Source organism: Cucurbita pepo, chromosome LG06 (assembly GCF_002806865.2).
Source record: "Cucurbita pepo subsp. pepo cultivar mu-cu-16 chromosome LG06, ASM280686v2, whole genome shotgun sequence".
In the NCBI taxonomy this organism is placed as follows: Eukaryota; Viridiplantae; Streptophyta; class Magnoliopsida; order Cucurbitales; family Cucurbitaceae; genus Cucurbita; species Cucurbita pepo.
Genome location: NC_036643.1, coordinates 237,571 through 257,219, shown reverse-complemented (window position 1 = coordinate 257,219; position 19,649 = coordinate 237,571). Strand labels below are relative to the sequence as shown.

The following is a 19,649-nucleotide window of genomic DNA, read 5'->3' as shown; positions in this document are numbered from 1 at the left end:
ATTGTCGTTTTTTTGTTTTCCTTTCTACACTTTCCATCAAAATTTTAAAACAAGTATATTTGGGAGAAGTTTCGAGAATGTTTCGTTTCCTCTCCAACCGACGTGGGATCTTACGATCTGCTCATTTGGAAGTCCAACGTCCTTGCTCTGTAACAGCTTAATTCCACTATTAAATATTGTTATTTTTTGAATTTTCTCTTCTAGACCTTCTTCCAATCTTTTAAAACACAAGTCTGTTATAAAAGATATTTTCAACTCTTATAAAAAATATTTTCATTTTCCTCTCCAACTAACGTGGTAGCCACCAAGTTAACATAAATTTAGGTGCAATGTAAAGTCGGATGGGATTGGGAAATTAATAGCAAGGTTCACTATAGCAAGATCCGGTCTCCTTTTTGTCGCATACCAGGGCCCCTCTCGAATTTAGAAAATATAAATAATCTAATTCAGTTTCTATATTTATACTTTTCACATTATAGAATTACCTCCTCTCCTTTTATTTTATTTATTTATTTTTAATTTTTTAATTTTGTGTCTTCTATGAGTCGGCCAGTCGACGTCAGACCCATTTTAAGACATGTTGGAATTTGTTTCCGAAAGTTATTTTATAGATTTCGAATATATAAATATCATTATGGTGCAAGGTGTAGTTCTAAAATTTCATTCAAATCATTTTCATTTATTTTCAAACTCACCACCAATAATATTCAAATTTCTAATATGGTATTTTTGAGTTTTTCGAGTCTTAATTTAATTTATATTCTATTAATTAATGTCTGCTCAAATTGATATATATTTCTTAAAATAAGATATATATAATTAGAAAAAGGAATGTATTTAATTTATTAAAAAATAATAAATAAATAAATATATTGACATGATATTTATAATTAATTTATAAAAAATAAAAATATATATTATCATCGAGACATAAACCATCTACCTTATTTACGAACTTTTAAATTTTTTAAAAATATTTATAAGTATTTTTAAATATAATACTAATAGTTTATTTCAAATAATGATTTACGTTCAAAATTAATTATAAGAGGTTTTTAAAAAAATAATATTTTACCACATTTGAAAGTTTAAAAACATTTTTTAAGTACAAAGCGTTTAAAAAATAGTTTCTCCAAAGCCCAAACATGTCTATGGCCAAATGGAGTTTGCTGTACCGTTGGATGAAAAGAACATCGAGATCTGATATTCCGTCATCGCACCACCACTCCTCACCTCGTACGTAAATCCCCAATATTTCCCTCTCACCCGAAAAAAAGGGGGAAAAAAAAAAGTCAAAAAGAAAATTAAAAGATAGGGAGAGGAAGGGACAGGTGGCTCCTTAGTTTGTTTTGCTCTCACTATAACAATTCCAAGTCTTTAATGACTACACGGACCTCACCCATTTCCACATCGCCGGGCTATATTCCTCTGTTTCTCCAACATCAATCTTCAGTGCACCCGCGTTCCAGAACCGCACACTTGGTACTTTTCCTCTGCGTGGCCCAATCCCAGAAATGAACGGTGTAGATTTGAGTTGTATTTTATGGGAAGAGCAGAGGATGGGGATCTCGTGAGTGCTACGTGTTGGAAAGTTGATGCTTGATGTGGAGTAGCGAAGGGCGCAATGATGTAGAAACAAATGGTTGAGGAAGGAATATAAGAATGGAGTGGTCAAGCGGCTGTAGGAGCTTGGTGGCGGTGGTGGTGGTGGCCGGAATTCGTTTCAGAGAGAACGGAAGCAGTTCTTCTTCAGGTGAACGGAAATGAAGGATGGAAATCGAGCTCTGACGAACGGCGGCTCTTACGGATCTTCCAGATTCTCCACTCTTTTGGCTTCTGGAGATCGTGACTATCTCGTCTCTTCCACCGGAGCTCAGGTTCCATTCAAACATATTGCTATTATTTTTTAAATTTATTCATAGCCTCTGGAAGTATTGGGAAAAGCATGAAGTAGCAGCTGAATATCTAGCGAAGGGCGAGACACAAAATGAACTGGGACCGTTTTCGTATTTAGTTTTAGCGTTGTTTAAGGAATGATTCAACTTGGATCTGGTTGTGTTGAAAAAACAGCAGTAACTTACTGAGTTTNTCACCACAAAAATTTAAAAAAACATCTTGAATTACTCGTTTTTTTTTTTTTTTTTTTCCTATTATTTTCTTCCAAGGTAGAGCGAACAGTGAGAAATCAACGTCCGTACCGTTTTTTTTTTTTTTTTTGTTGGAGAAGAATATTGACGACAGATGTATAAAAAATGGTCGATGTTTTTCATGGGAGTAATCGGGAAAAACTGAAGGAAGATGGGGTTGATTGCGTAGAAGCCGGAGACAAACCCTCGAGGGATTTGAGGTTTGGAATAAGAGGGGGGGAAGTACGAGGTTGCGTTTCAATCTCAATGAGCGATATTGTCGGATTTGAAACCCAAAACGCCATTGGAGTTCTCGACTCCAAACGACTAAAAAGCGTACATAAAATCATACAAAAACAGACCCAAATAGTAATATTTCGAGGTCAATCCGACAGCGGCCAGGAACAACTGTGAGTAGTAGCTGATAATCTGTGACCGTGGTAGGAAAATTGCACGAGCCTGTATGTCGTGGGTCGGTCGGTCGCTCGATTGTGTTTGTCGGCTCGAGTGTCATTGTTTTGGGTGGTATTGTTCGGTGCTCATTTGGATCGAGCTGCACGTGGCAAATTCGCGGTCCAATTTTCGCAAGGCAGCGATGGAGCGAATATGATGCCCCTTTTGTGACACTCATAAACTGAAGGGACAATTGTCATCCCATTATAGATCCAGAACGAAATTTCTCAGAATGTAATTAAATTGAGAAATTATTCTAGAGGCGCAAAATAATTGTGATTTATTATTCAACAAAAATCATGAAATTTGCATACGTGGAGGCTACAATTTAATAATTTTCTCCTATTTTTGAATCTGCATTACGTGTAATCTTTGGTACCACATCGCTTTCACACACACTTATTCCCATTTCCAATTCCTATAAGATTCGCTACTTGCCGGCGGCGATTCTAATTCCGGCGTCTGTTTTTGTTGCTGCAGGTCAAAGTGTCGAATCTCGACGGTAAGGTCCTGGGCCTTTACTTCTCTGCCAACTGGTACCCGCCGTGCCGGAGCTTCAACAAGATTCTGGTCCGAACTTACGAGGAGCTCCAAGAAAATGGGTCGAATTTTGAAGTGGTTTATGTGTCCTCCGACGAGGATTCCGACGCCTTCAATGAGTACCGTGCGAGTATGCCGTGGCCGGCGATTCCATTCTCCGACTTGGAAACCAAAATTGCTTTGAACAGGAAATTCGAGATTGAAGGCATTCCGTGTCTGATTATATTGCAGCCGCGTGAAAATAAAGATGAAACGGCGACGTTGCATGAAGGAGTGGAGGTTGTTTACCGATATGGGGTCGATGCATTTCCTTTTACGAAGGAGAGATTGGAGCAGCTGAAGGATGAGGATAGAGAAAAGGAAGAGAATCAGACATTGTCTACTTTGCTCACAAATGGCAACAGAGATTATCTTTTGGGTTATCCTATCCCGAAACAGGTCCGTTCGAACCCTTTCGAATCTAATTCAAATAGATGATACAATCTAGTTGTCACTTTTATAATCGTCTAGCTTATCGTTATTAAAAGTACCTAATTGGTCTGTGGACATGTTTGAGATGGTCTATCTAACCTGTTCGAGAGAAATTTCAAAACATGTCTTAATTATTTAAAATCAATTCAAAATATATCTTAGATTTAATGTTTGATTTACCATTTTAAATGATTAATTGTAGATATGTTTCAAAATGATTCTCTCTCCAAACATGTCTAGTTTGCCGACAAGGTCTCGAAAATGGTAAGATTTTCCTTGAATAGATACCAAAAGGAGACCTTGAGGGAATTTTTCTTTTATTACGGTATAGATTTTCTTTCTCAAGTTACCCACTTATCATAATGACTACCTAATGGTAAACCCACAGCCACTCACATTTGTCATCAATGTTCTATGGATATGTCTTGAGGACTGTACACGTGGATCCCAACCTTTGATAATTTTGGACAATTGCTGTCTGTGGATGTCGGTCTCTCTGGCCCGATGGACCCCGACACTCAACAATTCCTTCTGTAAGCTCAAACATTGTCCTTCATGCTGATGCTCTCTCTCTCTCTTGTTATGTCTTGTGATTGATGGGATCCCTTTCTTCAGCTCTCACTGCTTTTACGATTCAATTGAAGATTTGATATTTGACCATCTATCTTCTTTATTCCATCTCCTCTTTGTCAATTGAGTTGCTCTTAGATTTCGAGTCAAGTAGGATTGTTGCTTTTACACAAGATTTCTAATCATTCCCACTTTGGTTGGAAAGGGGAACGAAATATTCCTTTAGAAATCTCTTCCTAATATATGCATTATAAAACAGTGAGACTCACGGCCATACGTAACGAGCCAAATCGGACAATATCTCCTACCAGTGAGTTTGGGTTGTTACAAAATGGTATCAAAGTTAGACACTGGGAGGTGTGCTAGTGAGTACGTTAGGCCCCCAAAGGGGTGGATTGTGAGAGTCTACTTCATTTGGAGAGGGGAACGAAACACTCCTTATAGGGATGTGGAAACCTCTCCTTGCGATACGTAACGGACCAAAGCGGATAATATTTGCTAGCAGTGGACTTGAGCTGTTGCGTTTACACTTTCTTTTCGATCTCTATGAAAAATTTCATCTTGTCCTTGGATGAATTCAATGCTAGAGTTGAAAGTTTTGTTATTGATGGTTAATTTTAGCTTCACATGATACATAGAAGTTGGATTTGACTCAACTAATGAATGGAAGTAACGAATTTTGTGATTGGAGGGGCCCCATAATTTCGTGGGGATACTGTAAATATTCTAGACATTCCTTGTTATTGTAGCTTGTAGATGGATCTTTACTTCGGAAATACTAAGGTTTCAACTCGATCTGAAGACGTGATCCACGGAGGAAGAAGAAGTTTTTTTGGTATAGCTTTAATTGGATGTTGATTGTGCAGGTCCCTGTTGTTTCATTAGTAGGCAAGACCGTGGGGCTCTACTTCTCGGCGAAATGGTGTCTTCCCGGTATGTTCACGCCCAAGCTGATTGCTGTCTACGACAAGATAAAGCAAATGGTAGCAACGAAAGAAAACGAAGATTTCGAGATTGTTTTTGTGTCGAGTGATCGAGACGAGGACTCGTTCAATTCTTACTTCGGTTCGATGCCGTGGCTAGCATTGCCATTTGGAGACCCAATGATTAAAAACCTTGCCAAACATTTTGACGTGCAAGGCATCCCTTGTTTGATAATCTTAGGTCCAAATGGCAAGACAGTCACCAAACAAGGTAGAAACCTAATAAACTTGTACAGGGAAAATGCTTATCCATTCACCGAAGCTAAATTGGAGGAGCTGGTGAAAGAAAAGGAGGAAGAGGCGAAAAACCTCCCGACGTCGGTGCGCCACGTCGGACATAGACACGAGCTGAATTTGGTGTCTGAAGGAAATGGGGGAGGACCGTTCATATGCTGCGAGTGTGACGAGCAGGGTTGTGGATGGGCTTATCAGTGCCTGGATTGTGGATTCGAGGTGCATACAAAGTGCGTCGAGACGAGCAACCACGACTCTCCCTTCCATGGGAGGTGATGCTGATGAAGGTGTGACCTCTTGCTCTTTTTAAACCAAATTGAGATTAAATTGCTTTGTTATTTTAGCTCTTTATTTCCTTTTCAACTTCCTAATTTTTAAGGACAATCTGCAGCTTGAAAACAATTTGATCTGTAAATTATTTTAGCCAGGGATTTACTAATTTCCATTTTCTAATGATTATGGATTTGTCATAATGCCTTGATGATGGGTATATATAAGTTGTGAGATAAGCCAGGCTCTACAACTCGTTTTAATCAATAGCAACTTATTGTGTTTGGTCGATATTTTTCGACTTAGAAGCAAGAACCGGAGTCATCCTGTCTCGGCTATCTCGAGAACTTCTCGACTTAGCTTGTCCACATTTCTTGAGATTCTTTAACATTCTCGTACAATTGTAGTGGATATCGATATTTTAAATTTTGATTAAAATCGAGAGTAACTATTCAATGAGACAAATATGAGATATTTTTATGGCAGTAGAAAAATTGCATGATATTATGGTATTCGAGTAAATATGCTGAAGTGGTATCTCATTCTTTTAATACTGTTAATATAAGTAATTAAACATGTGAACGTGGAAGCACAACTTAAGGTATTAATTGTTGGATGATGGAAGTCCCACATCGGCTAATTTAGGGAATGATCATGGGTTTATAAGTGATGAATACTAACTCCATTGGTATGAGGCCTCTTCGGGAAGCCTAAAGCATGAGAGTTTATGCTCCAAAGTGAACAATATCATACCATCGTGGAGAGTCGTGTTCGTCTAACATTAATTACCAAATAAATTTCTTACCTAAATAATAAAAATAATAAATTGGAGGGTAAAATAATCGAGAAGGTAAGCTAGAAGTGACCCAAATTGTGATTCCGAACAAGATGATACAGAGAGAGGTTGGAAGAAGGAAGGGAAGGTTGGTGAATTTGGGTTCCATTCTCTTTTCAAGAAACCAATCGCTTTCTCTGTGTTTTCTCTGATTTTCCGGAAACAACAAAAAAGTGGAAGAGAATGATGCTGAAGAACAAACCAAAGGCCAAAGCAAAGCACCGAATAAAGTGCACCAAAACACTTCATAATCATCTTCCTCCCTTTGCATCTCCATTCACAAAGGTTGAAGAAGAAGGTTTCTGCATTTCTTTCTCCTTTCCGCCATGGGCCTCTGTTTCACCAGAACCCGCGACGTTCCCATCGACTCCTTCACCTATGGCTCAGACACACCCCCTCAAACCAAACCTCAATCTCAATACCCGCCAAAGCCACAGCCGAAGCCGCCATCGATTCCATCTTACAAGTCCGTTCCGCCGTCGCGGATTGGCCCGATCACCGGCCGCCCCTACGTCAACATAACCACAATCTACGAACTCCACAAGGAGCTTGGTCGAGGCCAGTTCGGGATTACTTATCTCTGCACCGAGAGGTCCACCGGTCGGAAATACGCTTGCAAGACGATTTCCAGGAAGAAAATGGTGAAACAGAAGGATATCGACGATGTGAGAAGGGAGATTTTGATTCTACAGCATTTGACTGGCCAACCGAACATCGTGGAGTTTAAGGGCGCATATGAGGATAAGAGTAATTTGCATCTGGTTATGGAGCTGTGTTCCGGCGGAGAGCTTTTCGATCGGATTATCAAGAAGAAGAGTTACTCGGAGAGAGAAGCGGCGTCGATTTGTAAGCAGATTTTGAATGTAGTTCACGCGTGCCATTTTATGGGGGTTATGCACAGAGACTTGAAGCCTGAGAACTTCCTGATGGTCAGCGAAGACGACGATTCGCCGATTAAGGCAACCGATTTTGGACTCTCGGTTTTCATCGAAGAAGGTCGGTTAGTTTCCAATTCTCCTTTTAACCTCCATGCATTTCTTTGCATCGTTTAACTGAAAATTTTGTAGCCTTGAAATCGTATGGAATTTAGTTTAGAAATGAAACAGTGTGTATGTCCAGTATGAACTTGAATCGAGAGCTCTCTTAAGGTAATGGAGGTCTTTTTGAATAAAAAAATGGTATTCGAATTAGAATTTCTGTTTTGAGGCAACGTTAAAAGTCACTCTTCACCAAGTCGACGAAGAGAAAGTCCAATCGATCAAATCAACTATTGCGAAGAATTTCTTTTATTAGGTTTGTGTTTGGGCTGATGGGTATTTTGGGATTCTCAGGGTTGTCTAACAGTTTGTGTTGGAATGAAAATGATTTGTCAGGCAAAGTATACAGAGAAATAGTTGGAAGTGCATATTACATTGCCCCTGAGGTTTTACAGCGGAATTACGGGAAGGAGATTGATATATGGAGTGCTGGAGTTATTCTTTACATTCTCTTGTGTGGGGAGCCTCCCTTTTGGGGACGTAAGTTCAATACTTCACTTCAAATTCATAATCATTTAATTTTTTAGGTATAACATTTAAATTCTTATCCAAATTTTGTTTAGTGATGGTAAAACTAGCCTTCATGTCTTTGTGCCTGCCTGACTTGATTTTGATGTTCCAATTCCGTCAGAGACCGAAGACGAGATAGTGAAAGCAGTTCTGAAAGGCAACCTAAAAATGGAAGACGCTCCATGGCCTTCCATATCCTCTTCTTCCAAGGATCTCGTCTCTAAAATGCTGACAAGGGACCCAAGAAAGCGGATCACCGCTGCCCAAGCGCTTGGTAACTACCACTTTTTTTCCCTAGTTCATAAAGATCTTGATTGCTTCTTGGAATAGCCCAATGTTCTCATTCTAAGTCTCCCATTAATGACTCAGAACATCCTTGGTTGAAGATCGAGGGTGAGGCCTCTAGCAAGCCCATAGATAGCGCGGTGCTCATTAGGATGAAGCAGTTCAGAGCAATGAACAAGTTTAAACAACTTGCTCTTAAGGTACTTCACATAATTTACATCTACATTTACCCCCATTTTTTTTTTTTTTTACTTTCCCTTACTATGTAGAAATGAGTGAATTTCAGTGCATTGATCTAAAAATATGCTGAATGTTGTTGGTAGGTAATCGCACAAAACCTTTCAGAAGAAGAATTAAAGGGTCTGAAACAAATGTTTAAGAACATAGACACTGATAGAAGTGGTACCATCACATTTGATGAGCTGAAAACAGGTTTATCCAGGCTCGGTTCAAGGCTTTCGGAACACGAAATAAAGCAACTAATGGATGCAGTAAGAACCACAAATCCCTCTTTTCCCCTTTTTACTTTCTCAGCTGGTTGAGTACGTTCATGCATGGCCTTTTAGCTTATACATGAAAAACTTAAACCTCTACTTTGGTCAGGCTGATGTCGACAAAAATGGGACGATCGATTATGGTGAGTTTATTACTGCAACGATGCATCGACATAGGCTTGATAAAGAAGAAAACATATACAATGCTTTCCGGTTCTTTGACAGAGATGGAAGCGGGTTCGTAATGCAGTATCCATAACCTCTTGCATTGGAAAGCTGTTTGATTGATAAAATGCTACTTATGCTTTGCTGCTGAATTTTCAGATTTATCACAAGAGATGAGCTCAGACAGGCCATGACTCAGTATGGCATGGGAGATGAAGATACCATTGATGAAATTATCAACGATGTCGATATCGATGGAGTAGTACTCTTTCCCCTGTTTTTTACACCTGAATTTTCTTCAACATCTCTGATAGATTAGCAACTTGAAAAATTTTGATCCTTATTTTCTTTTTTAATGTCTTTCAGGATGGAAAAATCAATTACGAGGAGTTCGTGAACATGATTTCAAAAGGGACAGTGGAAACAAAGATGAACTAGATTACAGTTGTAAAAAGGAAAAACAAAAGTAAGTTTGCTGTGTAAAGATACGAGATTGATGGATGCAATAAGAAATTGTCACAATACAAAATAATGTCCGTCTAAGAACTTTTCTGCTCATCAGTGCATGATAATATTCTTCCTCTGGTCTCTATTTATTTGTTGTTTTTTCTTTTCAGTTCTAATCATTGAACAAACTATCGACCTTTGAAAAATATAGCTATTGTTATTATCCTAAAAGTGAGTCAATTTTTATATCCTTCCATGGACTTTATTGTCGATCAAAGGTTACAATTTTTACTTTCGAGAGGATTTGACTCGTAGCCCCTATAGAATAACTGGCTTCTTTTATGTTTAAAGATGTATTTGCGTTCGTAAAAGCGTTTCGAGACAGGAAAGTTATAATCATTGTGTGAGATCTCACATCGACGGAAGAGGGTAACGGAACTTTCTTTACAATGGTGAGAAAACCTCTCTCTATCAGAGGAGTTTTAAAAATTTTGAGGAAAGCCGAAAGTAAAAGCACAAAGAGGACAAGAAATGGTTTTACCAACATTTCATGTCGTACAGCTCTTTGATGATGGAAAATTATGATAAGATCATAACATTAACCAAATATTGGACTTCACTCTCATCATCATACAATACAAAAGTAGCAGAAATTTAAAACGACCCTTCATCCCAATAGCGAACAGTTAGTGATTGAGGAGGAAGATGATGAAAAACATTTAACTTAAAAACTCTCTTTATGAATGGCCCTGCATATCCAACATCTCATCTAAACGCTTTAATCTCTCTATTCCTTCACTGAGCAGAAATCTAACCTTCTGTCTATCACTGCAGCTGCGGTTGTTTTCCATTTCTTGTCTGATCGTATGCCTCAGTTCTTCTGTTTCAAAGCACACATTCTCAGAACTTTAAGCACGCAGAACAGGCAATCGACTAAACACGACGCCTAATCCAATTTAAGCTTGGTTGATACGGAGAAGGTGGGAAAAATTCAAATGCATAAAGAACAATGTAAGATCATGATCAAAAGCTTAACCTCGAGCGTGAACAGGAGCTTTGCGAGTAGTTCTTAAAGCCTGCCTATACAGTTTCAACACTCTTGCCCGGAGAATAAATTCCTGTAAATCAAGTGCGAGAACCATGGCGAGGTCTCCTCCTGTGCAACCTTTTACATTGTTAGTTGTAACGAAAGAATTCGAATGTATTAAACATCTTCAAAAGATCAGAATCCAATGTGGAGGAATTTCTAGAACAAATAAATTGAGAATTCTCGGCGCTGAAGATACAAAGGTTTAGATCGTCCTGAGTTCTTGCAACGCAATCAACAACTATTATTCTCCATCAATTTCAAGCCAAATTTTGTTGAATAGCTAATTCAAACAGCAGAGCGCAGAAATCACAGACAGATCGGGATTATGGAATTCATTTCTGAGCAGAACTATATGAAAATAGAAGCTAGAGGAAAACGTAAAATTCTTCTTGATTGTTCGAACTTACCCTAAGAAGCCAAAGGAAGAGGCTAATACAGTTCCTCCACTCCACTGCGGATTAAACTGAAGCGAACTCCATGCCTGATTCAATCGGACGTCTGTCGTTCAGTGCCAAGTTCTCCGTCGAGGCAATGACAGAAGACGACGTTAAGGAGAAGCATCCAGGACATTGGGCCTCCTCGAAAGAATATTTCATATTGGGCTTCGGTTTTATGGGCCTCTTTTGAAAACTATTTGGGCCGAAGCCTGTTATTCTGTCACGCTGATGTAAATAAGTTCTCCCGGAGGAAATACTTTTAATTCGGATTAATTTTCTGCTTTTCACCCTTAAATTTAACATATATTTACTATTTTTAACGAGAAAAAACAGTTTATTTAATTTAACTACATATAAAGAGAGAAAAATAATATTAATAACTCAACTAAATATTGCTCTTTTTTCTTTTTCTTTTTTAAATAATTTTAATGGTTTAATAACCAAAATAACAATNTTAAAGGTTTGGAGTATGGCTTTCCTTAGAAGGTGAGATAATGGAGGTGAGAGTTCAAAATTGGGTTTCGGCCGGCATCTCAACTCTTCCTCACTACAATAATTGCCGACGGACCACATTTGACTTTAATTAACAATCCAACGTTGATAATTTCGAACTAATATTTTTCTTTTTTTTTTTTTCTTTAAATAATAAAATACGCCTACGTTATCATCTTATCGTTTCATTTTTAATAATCCCCATCAAAATTAAATTATTTTCCATTGACAATTTCAACTCCGTTCACCATTTTAATTATCATATCTTAAAATAAATTCGACAGAGTATTAAAATAATAAGAATTATTATAAGGTTAATAAATTCGACACGTCTCGGGTACAAACACTATAAACCCACAAGAATTGCACAACTCAAAAGAGGAAAAAATAGTCTCATTAATTAGGAAGGTTATTCTCCGGACGCTTTTAACCCTATGTATGAATCTACCGACTATGCCATACGAGGAAAAGTAAAAATAGTAGAATACACTCTCTCAACAAAGTATGCAATCAAACCGTGCTTAGCTCAACATCACTTGTGTCTCGTCCTAACTTAAGGATTGAAGCACGTTGAGTTAAGCTCCACGTCGATGTTTAGCCCGCATATCGATGTTGGAATTTGCTCCTCTTATTATTATATATTTGGTATTTAGCCCACATAAATGACCACTAATTTCCATCTTAATTATAAACAAAAAGAACTAATTTTTAAAAAAATTAAATTAAATATACTATTACATTTGAGGAGACGTCTATTATTGAACTTCATTTTACATCGCTCACAATATACATTTATTTAAATGTCGTAGACGGACTAATTCTCCCGTATTAAATAATTTGTTTAATTAATAAAAACATGTTATTTATTTCATTCAATATTGGCTTCTTCATGAATTAAATGGGAAAAAAGGAAATTTGGAACCCCGAAATAATTTGTTTAAAATGAATAATTTAGCTGCAAAAATGACAAAAACCTTCAACTAAATTTTTGGCCTTGAAGGATTAAACTAGAAATTAGCGTTGATTTATTCAATTTAGAATATTATAGAATTTATTTCATATTTATAATAATATATTCTGAAAAAGTTAAAAATAAATTTAGTCGTTTAAATCCAATTTCATAATTAGTTTAAACTAATTAATTTTTTGTGTTTGGCGCTTTATTTGTTCATAATCGTAATTATTATGGTTTTAGCAAAAAATCCACTAATTTGTGAAGTTAGCCGGAGAAGGTTGCTTGGTCAGAGCTCTGATGTTTGACCAAACCAACGTCGACGGAGCCTTTCTTAATTCATCCTTAAATTAATGTCAACTCATTTCATTAATATATATATATATATATATATAATCACATTGGGAAGAATTTCAATTTGCAGAGAAATGATGGACAAACAATCCAACCCAAAATTCAAAATCATGAAGTTTCTACCTAGAGCCGCCTCCGCCATCACTTTCCACAACCCGCCGGTCAGTCCCGGAAGGGAAAACCGGCCGGTCGCCGCCCGAGGATTTTCCGGTCCGATGAAGATCTCGATTATACCACGCGAAGCGCGATCCAAGTCCAAGAACTCGGGGTTCGAAACGTCGGAGCCCACTTCGCCCAAAGTCTCCTGCATCGGCCAAATCAAACATAAGAAGAAGATGAAGGAATTGGCTAAGATTACTGCGGCGGCGGTTGAAATTTCGGAGCCCAAAAAGCGGCATCTCCCGTCGGCGATAGAGAGAATTCTGACCGGTAGGAAAGTACTAGGTAGGGCGAAATCGAACGTGGAGGCGGCTTCGGCGGGGAAGCCGCCGCTGCCGGAGAGAGCGCCAGGGCTGAATCAGATGAAGCGATTCTCGAGTGGACGTGGCGCTTTGACGAATTTTGATTGGACAGCGCAGATTGCTCCGGCTGAGGTGGAAGGAGAGGAGGGCGGGGGCGGAGGGAGCAGGGCGTCGACGGCGGTGTGGATTGGTGAAGAAATTGTGACACTTCAACCGAGAAAGGAGGTGAATATATGGAAGAGAAGAACCGTTGTTCCGCCCACGCCACTTCAACTCCANTTTTTTTTTTTTTTTTTTTTTTTTTTTTTTTTTTTTTTTTTTAATTTAGTAATTTGAAGAAAAATCTAGTGGGATTTCTAGTTAATCTTTGTAAATTTATATTGGAAGTATTCTTTTTTTATTATTATTTTAAGAAATTAACTAGAGATTTTAATTTCTGTTTTTGATAATTATAGGTATTAAAATGTTAAATTAATTTTTTTAATTATGTATTTAATTCTTAAAATGTTATGTCTTTTAGCTCAAGAATTTCTAATTTCTTTAATATTTTAACTATAACATTTAAAATTATTAATTATTTTTTAATACGTGTCCTCCTCAATGGGTAGAGAATCCGGGGACCCACTGGTACCTTTTACAAGTCAACAAATAACGTCTATTACCGCCCCGCACTTAAAATCGGACCTCTAAATTACGAAAAGAACCCTGCCTTGGGAGGAGAAAAGGGCCATCAAAGAAAGGGCACTTTTGTAATATAAAATAAAAAAATATTTGAGTAAGCAAAACATTTGAGATTAAATTAATGGAAAAAATATTCTTTTTTTTTTTCTTTCTAAAATTGCATTCACTTTCTGTCAATCAAAATCTTCTTGATTAATTAACCTTAATTTGGCTGTTAGTTATTATTTAAAAAATTTATAATTATATTTTCATTCCACAATTGAACGAGAAAAGATTCATAATCAAGCACAAGGAGTTAAAAAATCATTAGATAATTATAAAATTTCCTTTTATTATATATATATATATATATATTATTTAGTAATTTTAAAATTTAAAATTTAGGGTTTAGAAATTGGATAAGTGTAGATTGAAATTGATTTTTGGACCCATTAGATAAGAACAATTGCATGTTTCCTAGCTGAAAATAACATATCCCACTTTAAAACATAAAAATAAAGACATGCGAAAGAAACTATTGACCTATTCATTTTACGAATGTGAAATATATCACAATCATCACATGATATCATGCAACCACCCATTATCTAAACACAATGATCAAAGTTCAAAATCGACATAAATGAGATAGATAAAAAAAATGATCGCTTCATTTAAAGTCATTAATATGCTATAAGTGTGTATATTTTGGATCATTCACGTATCTTATTTTTACAATTTGGCGAAGAATTCAATTTTTTTATTAATCCGAACATAATTTAATCAATTACAACATTATAAACTCAACCAATAAAAAATGAATTTTAATGAAGTAATTCCATTTAAAAATATAAATATATTTATAAATCAAAGTATAAAAATGATTCCACCGGATTGGTTGAACCTTTCTAAGTAATTAATTCTAAAAGTTATAAAATACATATAATTAATGAGTTTTAAATAGAAATAATAATTTTATACATAAATCCTAACAATACAAGGCGTGATTGCCGGAGATCACAAAGCCACCAAAGATTAAAAGATTGATAATGGTTTGTCTTAAAAAAATATATTACTTTTTTGTAATGTAAAAATTCATAAAGATAATAATTTTGAACTACTAATCAGATTCTATTTAAAATTACATTCTCACTTTGTTCTACTTGGATTAATTTTAATAAGTTTTAAATATGAATTAAATAAATAAATAAATAAATAAATATATATATATATATTTAAACAAAAAATTAAAGTTAATAATAATAAAAAACGAAGGGTAGGGGGGACAATGGAGAAGCAGGCACGTTGCTTTTCCCGTTGAAGTCATGTGCACAGCTTGGGTCTGTTCAGTTTTATGATATAAAAAATATTTAAATATCAATAAAATCCACCGTATCAATTTCAATACCTCAATCCTTTTGTCCTTTCTAATCNTTTTTTTTTTTTTTTTTTTTTTTTTTTTTTTTTCTCTCGTAATCTTTAGACAGCTCAGACATTACGTGGACACGTGGGTTCATTTTTATTTACAATATTTATTTTCCAACCTGGCATTCAAAATAAAAAATAAAAAGAATCTAATTCTAATATGAGGGATGCCAGGGGAAACAGATTAGAAAATCAAAACTTAATCTCAACAATTTCATACTAAATACAACTATTTCCCAAAAAATAGTTCTGTTTTAATTCTATCTATAAATAAATAAAATATATTTTTACGGATTTATTTATATTTTTCAAAAATTGCATGCGATGGAAGAATACTCTACGTCACTGCCAACCAAGAAAGAGAAGGGAGAGAGAAATAGAAAACTAAAATGATTTTTTTTTTTTTTTTCTGAATTAATAATAACAATCCCATAAAAACTAAGGCGAAAACTTGAAAATAGGGTTTGGGAAGGAAAATATAGACGACGACGACGACGACGACGGCGGCGAAAACAAGAAAAATAATAAAGAAAAAAGGAAATAAAAAGAGACATGTGAAACGGCGCCGTACCAGTGGGGGGACTACTCTAACAAGATTTAGAGGACTCCGGCTTTCTACACACGATCAAATGCATCGGCGAGAAGATTCCAGCATCGCCACTTCGTGTCAAATAATGGGCAGCCTCCACCAGCATTTCATGGACTTCCAGAGTCCCTTTGGGAGCGATTCTGAAGGCGGCGAGAAGGGTGACGAGGATATGGTTCCTCCAGTACGCGAGTCGGCCCATTTTCAATCGGTCCCACCAGGGAAGCGCCGGCGGCTTGGCCAGATCCTCCTCTTTCAAAACCTGAAATCCCACTTTCTTAGCAGCCTTGGCCACGTCATGGTAGGATTTGACGCCAGGCAAAGCGTTCCCTCTGGCAATCTCTTCAATGATGTTGACATGCTCTGGATTGGCGGTGTCGTATTTATCCGTGGAAACCCACTCCAAGGAAACAAACAGCGAACCCGGCTTCAACACCCTGTAAATCTCCGTGTATACATCTTCAAGCTTCGGCGCGTGACACGTGGCTTCAATCGCGTAAGCCCCATCGAACGTCCCCTCCGAAAACGGCATTTCCAGGAAGTTTCCACACACCACTTCACAGAGCGCGTCCAGTCCGGCTTTCTTGTTGTGCAATCTAGCGCGTCCGACTTGGTAGTCGTTAATGGTGATTCCAACCACGTTGGCCTTGGAATGGGCGGCGATGGAGCGCATGGGGCCACCGACGCCGCATCCCACATCCAGAATTCGATCTCCGGGTTTGGCCTTCACTAGGTCGGCAACCATTTCTTCGTGGAGGCGTGTGGCTTCTTTGTCGGACTTTCCAGGGATGGGACGGGCAAAATGGAAGGACTGACCCCAGCCCCACTCGTAGATGTCGGTCACCAAATTGTAAAAGGTATCTACGAAATCAGGGACTTTTTCAGCGGTTTCAATCTTCTCTGGGCGGCGGAAAAAGGACCAGTACTGTTTGTATTTATCCTCAATCTTCTCGGACGAGATTGAGCCGCCGGATAGATTGACGGCGAGCTTCCCTTGGCGCTCGGCGGAGCCATAGATGAATAAGAACCAGTACAGGGTGGCGGCGACCAGAGTTCCGGTGATGAAAAGAGGGAGAAAATCCATTTCCGTGTAGGAGAGGAGGAAGGGGAAGGGGAAGGGGAAGGGAAAGGGGGGAGGAATTTTTTGTGAAGACTGGCAACCTCGGAAAGGAAGCTGTTTTAATGCGCTGTCAATGGGAGTGGCACGTGAGTTGCGCCTGCCTGGGATCACAGCCGAAGAAATGTTTTTTTAGTATTTGACAGCACAATAATAAATATAATAATTAATAATAATAATAATAATAATAATTTTATTATTATTATTATTATAAAACAAGTGAGTGGGAAGCTCCCTAGTGCATCTCTAATTTTAATTATAATATTTTTAATACAACAGGAGATATTATAATTTATGATCCATTTTATTTTTATCCCATTATACAAAATAAATATAATTTTTTCTCTTTTTTTCTTCATGGTGGGTGCCAAACACTTAAAAAGTATAAGGTAAAACTAATGCCCATTAAATTAGATTACATTTTAAGCAAAAGAAAAACTATTGAGTATTTAATATTTATATTTCAAAAGATATTCTTACCTTTGTTTAGTATTGGACTTAAATGTTAATTAATGAAATAAAATTAACACTAATAATAAATTGTTCTTAATCAATGATTAATGAATTGAAAGTAGAAATTATAGAGTTTATAGTGGAATTTGAAGTAAAATCAACTCTCAGATTTAAAACGGGAGATATTAAAATAAAAATAAAATGTAACTCAAATGAATGAGATTTAAATCCATGTTTTAAAAAATAATAATAATAAAGCTGAACGTGTTTACACGTTATTTCCGTTGTGTAAAAAAGTATAAATAACATTATTCGAATTTAAAAACGTAAAAAAATACATGTGCGATGACTGACAGATCACGAGCTTTGTTGGATGGCTGGGTTGGGTAATTAGAAACAATTAAAAATTTGGTAATTGTAATTTATTGTCGATAAAAACGAAGCGTTTTGGGTTCATTGAAAATAGCAGTGCTGACGTGGATGACTGCCGGGTTTTGATGGCTTGGCAATCACGTGGAATCTTCTTTCATAAAGCTTCCTTTTTCTATTTTAATGTTTATTAAATCAATCTCTTTGTTTTTATGCTTTAAACTACTGTTTTCATTATCAATGGATTACTAGATATGAGCTATAATTAATAAGCCGTACGTTATTTATTATTATTATTATTATTATTACTTTGTATGAGTTTCTATTATTGGGCTTGGGCTTGGGCTTGGGCTTCAACCAATATTTCCCCCCCTTGCATTATCATCATAAACTTGGCCCAACACTGATTCAAACAAATTAATTTCGCATTTTACCATTTTATATAATTGAAATATTTATTTAAGAAAAATAAAAAAATGATTATATTCAAGTGGGCCGTAAATCCGAAATGGGCCGGAAAGCAAGCCCACGGAGAGCAGAGAAGAGAGTAACGGATTCATTATATTACATTAACGGTGGTTTACGATTCTGATATACGAAGGATCTTGAAGCTCTACAGCGTGCAGTCTCTGGGTAGAACGNAAAAAAAAAAAAAAAAAAAAAAAAAAAAAAAAAAAAAAAGAAGAAAAGACATTGAACTTAAAATAACATATTTTTTTAATGGAAAAAAGAAGAATACAGAGAAAAAATGAATGATCAGTTAACGGTGACTTTGCCGACCATTCCAGCTCCTTGATGTGGCGAACAGTAGAAGGAGTAGCTTCCTTTCTCGGTGAGGTTGACTTCGTAGACCTCGCCGGGGGCGTTGAGAAGATCTTCCTCGTTCATCGAGATCTTGCCGGCGTCCACTCCGCTTGGGATTTCGTCCTCGTCGAACACCACGTTGTGTGGGAAACCCGCGTTATTCTTGAACACGATTTTCTCCCCGGCCGCCACCGAGAAATCGTTTGGAATGAAGGCTAGAGATCCGTCGTCGCCGCCTAGCAAGACCTCAATGGCCAAGGCGTTTGAGGCCAGGAGGGCACTGGCGGCGGTGGCGGCCACGGCCACGCCAACGTCCTTCAGAGAGGCTCTGACGGTCAGCTTGGGGACCGCGGGGGAGGAGACGCGGACGGCGGCGGTGGATTTGGAAGCGGTGGCGGAGGACTTGAGGCCGGTGAAGGAGGGGATGGCAACGGTGGCGGAGGTGACGGTGGCCATGGATATAGAGTAGGATTTGGAAAGTTTGGTAATGATCAAGGAGGAGAAGAGAGGGGAAGTGGTTTATAAGGAAGGGGAAAGGGATGGATTTGTGTGGTTTTGAGAGTGGGAGTGAGTGGATGAGCTATGAGTGGCTTCTAACATCAAGCGCCGGATAATGCAATGGGTGATTCTGATTGGCTCATTTGGATTCCACCCTATGACGTGGCATGGGATAACCTTCTCTCCTCCTCTTCATTTTTGGTTCTTTTTCTTTTCTTTTCTTTTTTTGTTTGGACTAAAAAGGAATTAAACATAATAGTAATCTATAAATTAGTTAAATTTGTTTTCAGTGGTTTTGTATTTTTTAAATTAAAGGATGGTCAAATTTTGGATTTAATTTTTAGTTTAAATTTTTAAATTTTAAAATAGATGTAGAAAATGACAGTAATTAAATAAAAAAAATGTAAAATAATTGTTGGTGAGTTGTTGTGAAATTATGTAATTTGTAATTTAATTACTCGTTTACATAAATGAAACAAGAAATGAGATTATATTTTCGATCACCATCCTGTCCAACTTAATAAATATATA

At 37.1% G+C, this 19,649-nt stretch overlaps 6 protein-coding genes across 8 annotated transcripts; 3 read left to right on the top strand and 3 right to left on the bottom strand.

The window, feature by feature from the left end:
* The first annotated feature begins 1,591 nt into the window (after nt 1-1,591).
* On the top strand, nt 1,592-6,742 carry LOC111796832 (probable nucleoredoxin 2). 2 transcript variants are annotated; one of them, XM_023679602.1, is made up of 4 exons: nt 1,592-1,877; nt 3,060-3,557; nt 5,027-5,664; nt 6,657-6,742. In XM_023679602.1, exons 1-3 carry the CDS (start codon nt 1,764-1,766, stop codon nt 5,651-5,653), a joined length of 1,239 nt encoding a protein of 412 aa, XP_023535370.1. In that variant the 5' UTR covers nt 1,592-1,763; the 3' UTR covers nt 5,654-5,664; nt 6,657-6,742. The 2 variants fall into 2 exon arrangements, with proteins under 2 accessions (XP_023535370.1, XP_023535369.1); XM_023679601.1 differs by lacking the exon at nt 6,657-6,742 and having other exon boundaries at nt 1,593-1,877; nt 5,027-5,937.
* Nucleotides 6,743-6,757: 15 nt separating this feature from the next.
* On the top strand, nt 6,758-9,561 carry LOC111796831 (calcium-dependent protein kinase 29). The gene is made up of 8 exons (XM_023679600.1): nt 6,758-7,478; nt 7,856-7,999; nt 8,151-8,303; nt 8,399-8,514; nt 8,638-8,805; nt 8,918-9,045; nt 9,133-9,232; nt 9,340-9,561. The coding sequence occupies exons 1-8, from the start codon at nt 6,809-6,811 to the stop codon at nt 9,409-9,411; spliced, it is 1,551 nt and encodes a 516-aa protein (XP_023535368.1). The 5' UTR covers nt 6,758-6,808; the 3' UTR covers nt 9,412-9,561.
* Nucleotides 9,562-9,989: 428 nt separating this feature from the next.
* On the bottom strand, nt 9,990-11,051 carry LOC111796833. 2 transcript variants are annotated; one of them, XM_023679604.1, is made up of 3 exons: nt 10,918-11,051; nt 10,457-10,576; nt 9,990-10,300 (listed from the first exon to the last, which is right to left on the bottom strand). In XM_023679604.1, exons 2-3 carry the CDS (start codon nt 10,560-10,562, stop codon nt 10,158-10,160), a joined length of 249 nt encoding a protein of 82 aa, XP_023535372.1. In that variant the 5' UTR covers nt 10,563-10,576; nt 10,918-11,051; the 3' UTR covers nt 9,990-10,157. The 2 variants fall into 2 exon arrangements, with proteins under 2 accessions (XP_023535372.1, XP_023535371.1); XM_023679603.1 differs by having other exon boundaries at nt 10,457-10,585; nt 10,918-11,050.
* Nucleotides 11,052-12,819: 1,768 nt separating this feature from the next.
* LOC111797711 (uncharacterized protein At1g76070) lies at nt 12,820-13,476 on the top strand (the record flags this gene model as incomplete). Its single annotated transcript, XM_023680819.1, has 1 exon — nt 12,820-13,476. A coding segment is annotated over exon 1 (657 nt), but the record flags the coding sequence as incomplete, so codon positions are not given.
* A 2,225-nt stretch (nt 13,477-15,701) lies between these two features.
* Nucleotides 15,702-17,022, bottom strand: LOC111797180 (24-methylenesterol C-methyltransferase 2). Its single transcript, XM_023680121.1, has one exon. It carries the CDS (start codon nt 16,959-16,961, stop codon nt 15,879-15,881), a length of 1,083 nt encoding a protein of 360 aa, XP_023535889.1. The 5' UTR covers nt 16,962-17,022; the 3' UTR covers nt 15,702-15,878.
* Nucleotides 17,023-18,359: 1,337 nt separating this feature from the next.
* Nucleotides 18,360-19,145, bottom strand: LOC111796484 (plastocyanin). The gene has a single exon (XM_023679123.1). It carries the CDS (start codon nt 19,074-19,076, stop codon nt 18,573-18,575), a length of 504 nt encoding a protein of 167 aa, XP_023534891.1. The 5' UTR covers nt 19,077-19,145; the 3' UTR covers nt 18,360-18,572.
* Between the last annotated feature and the right edge of the window lie 504 nt (nt 19,146-19,649).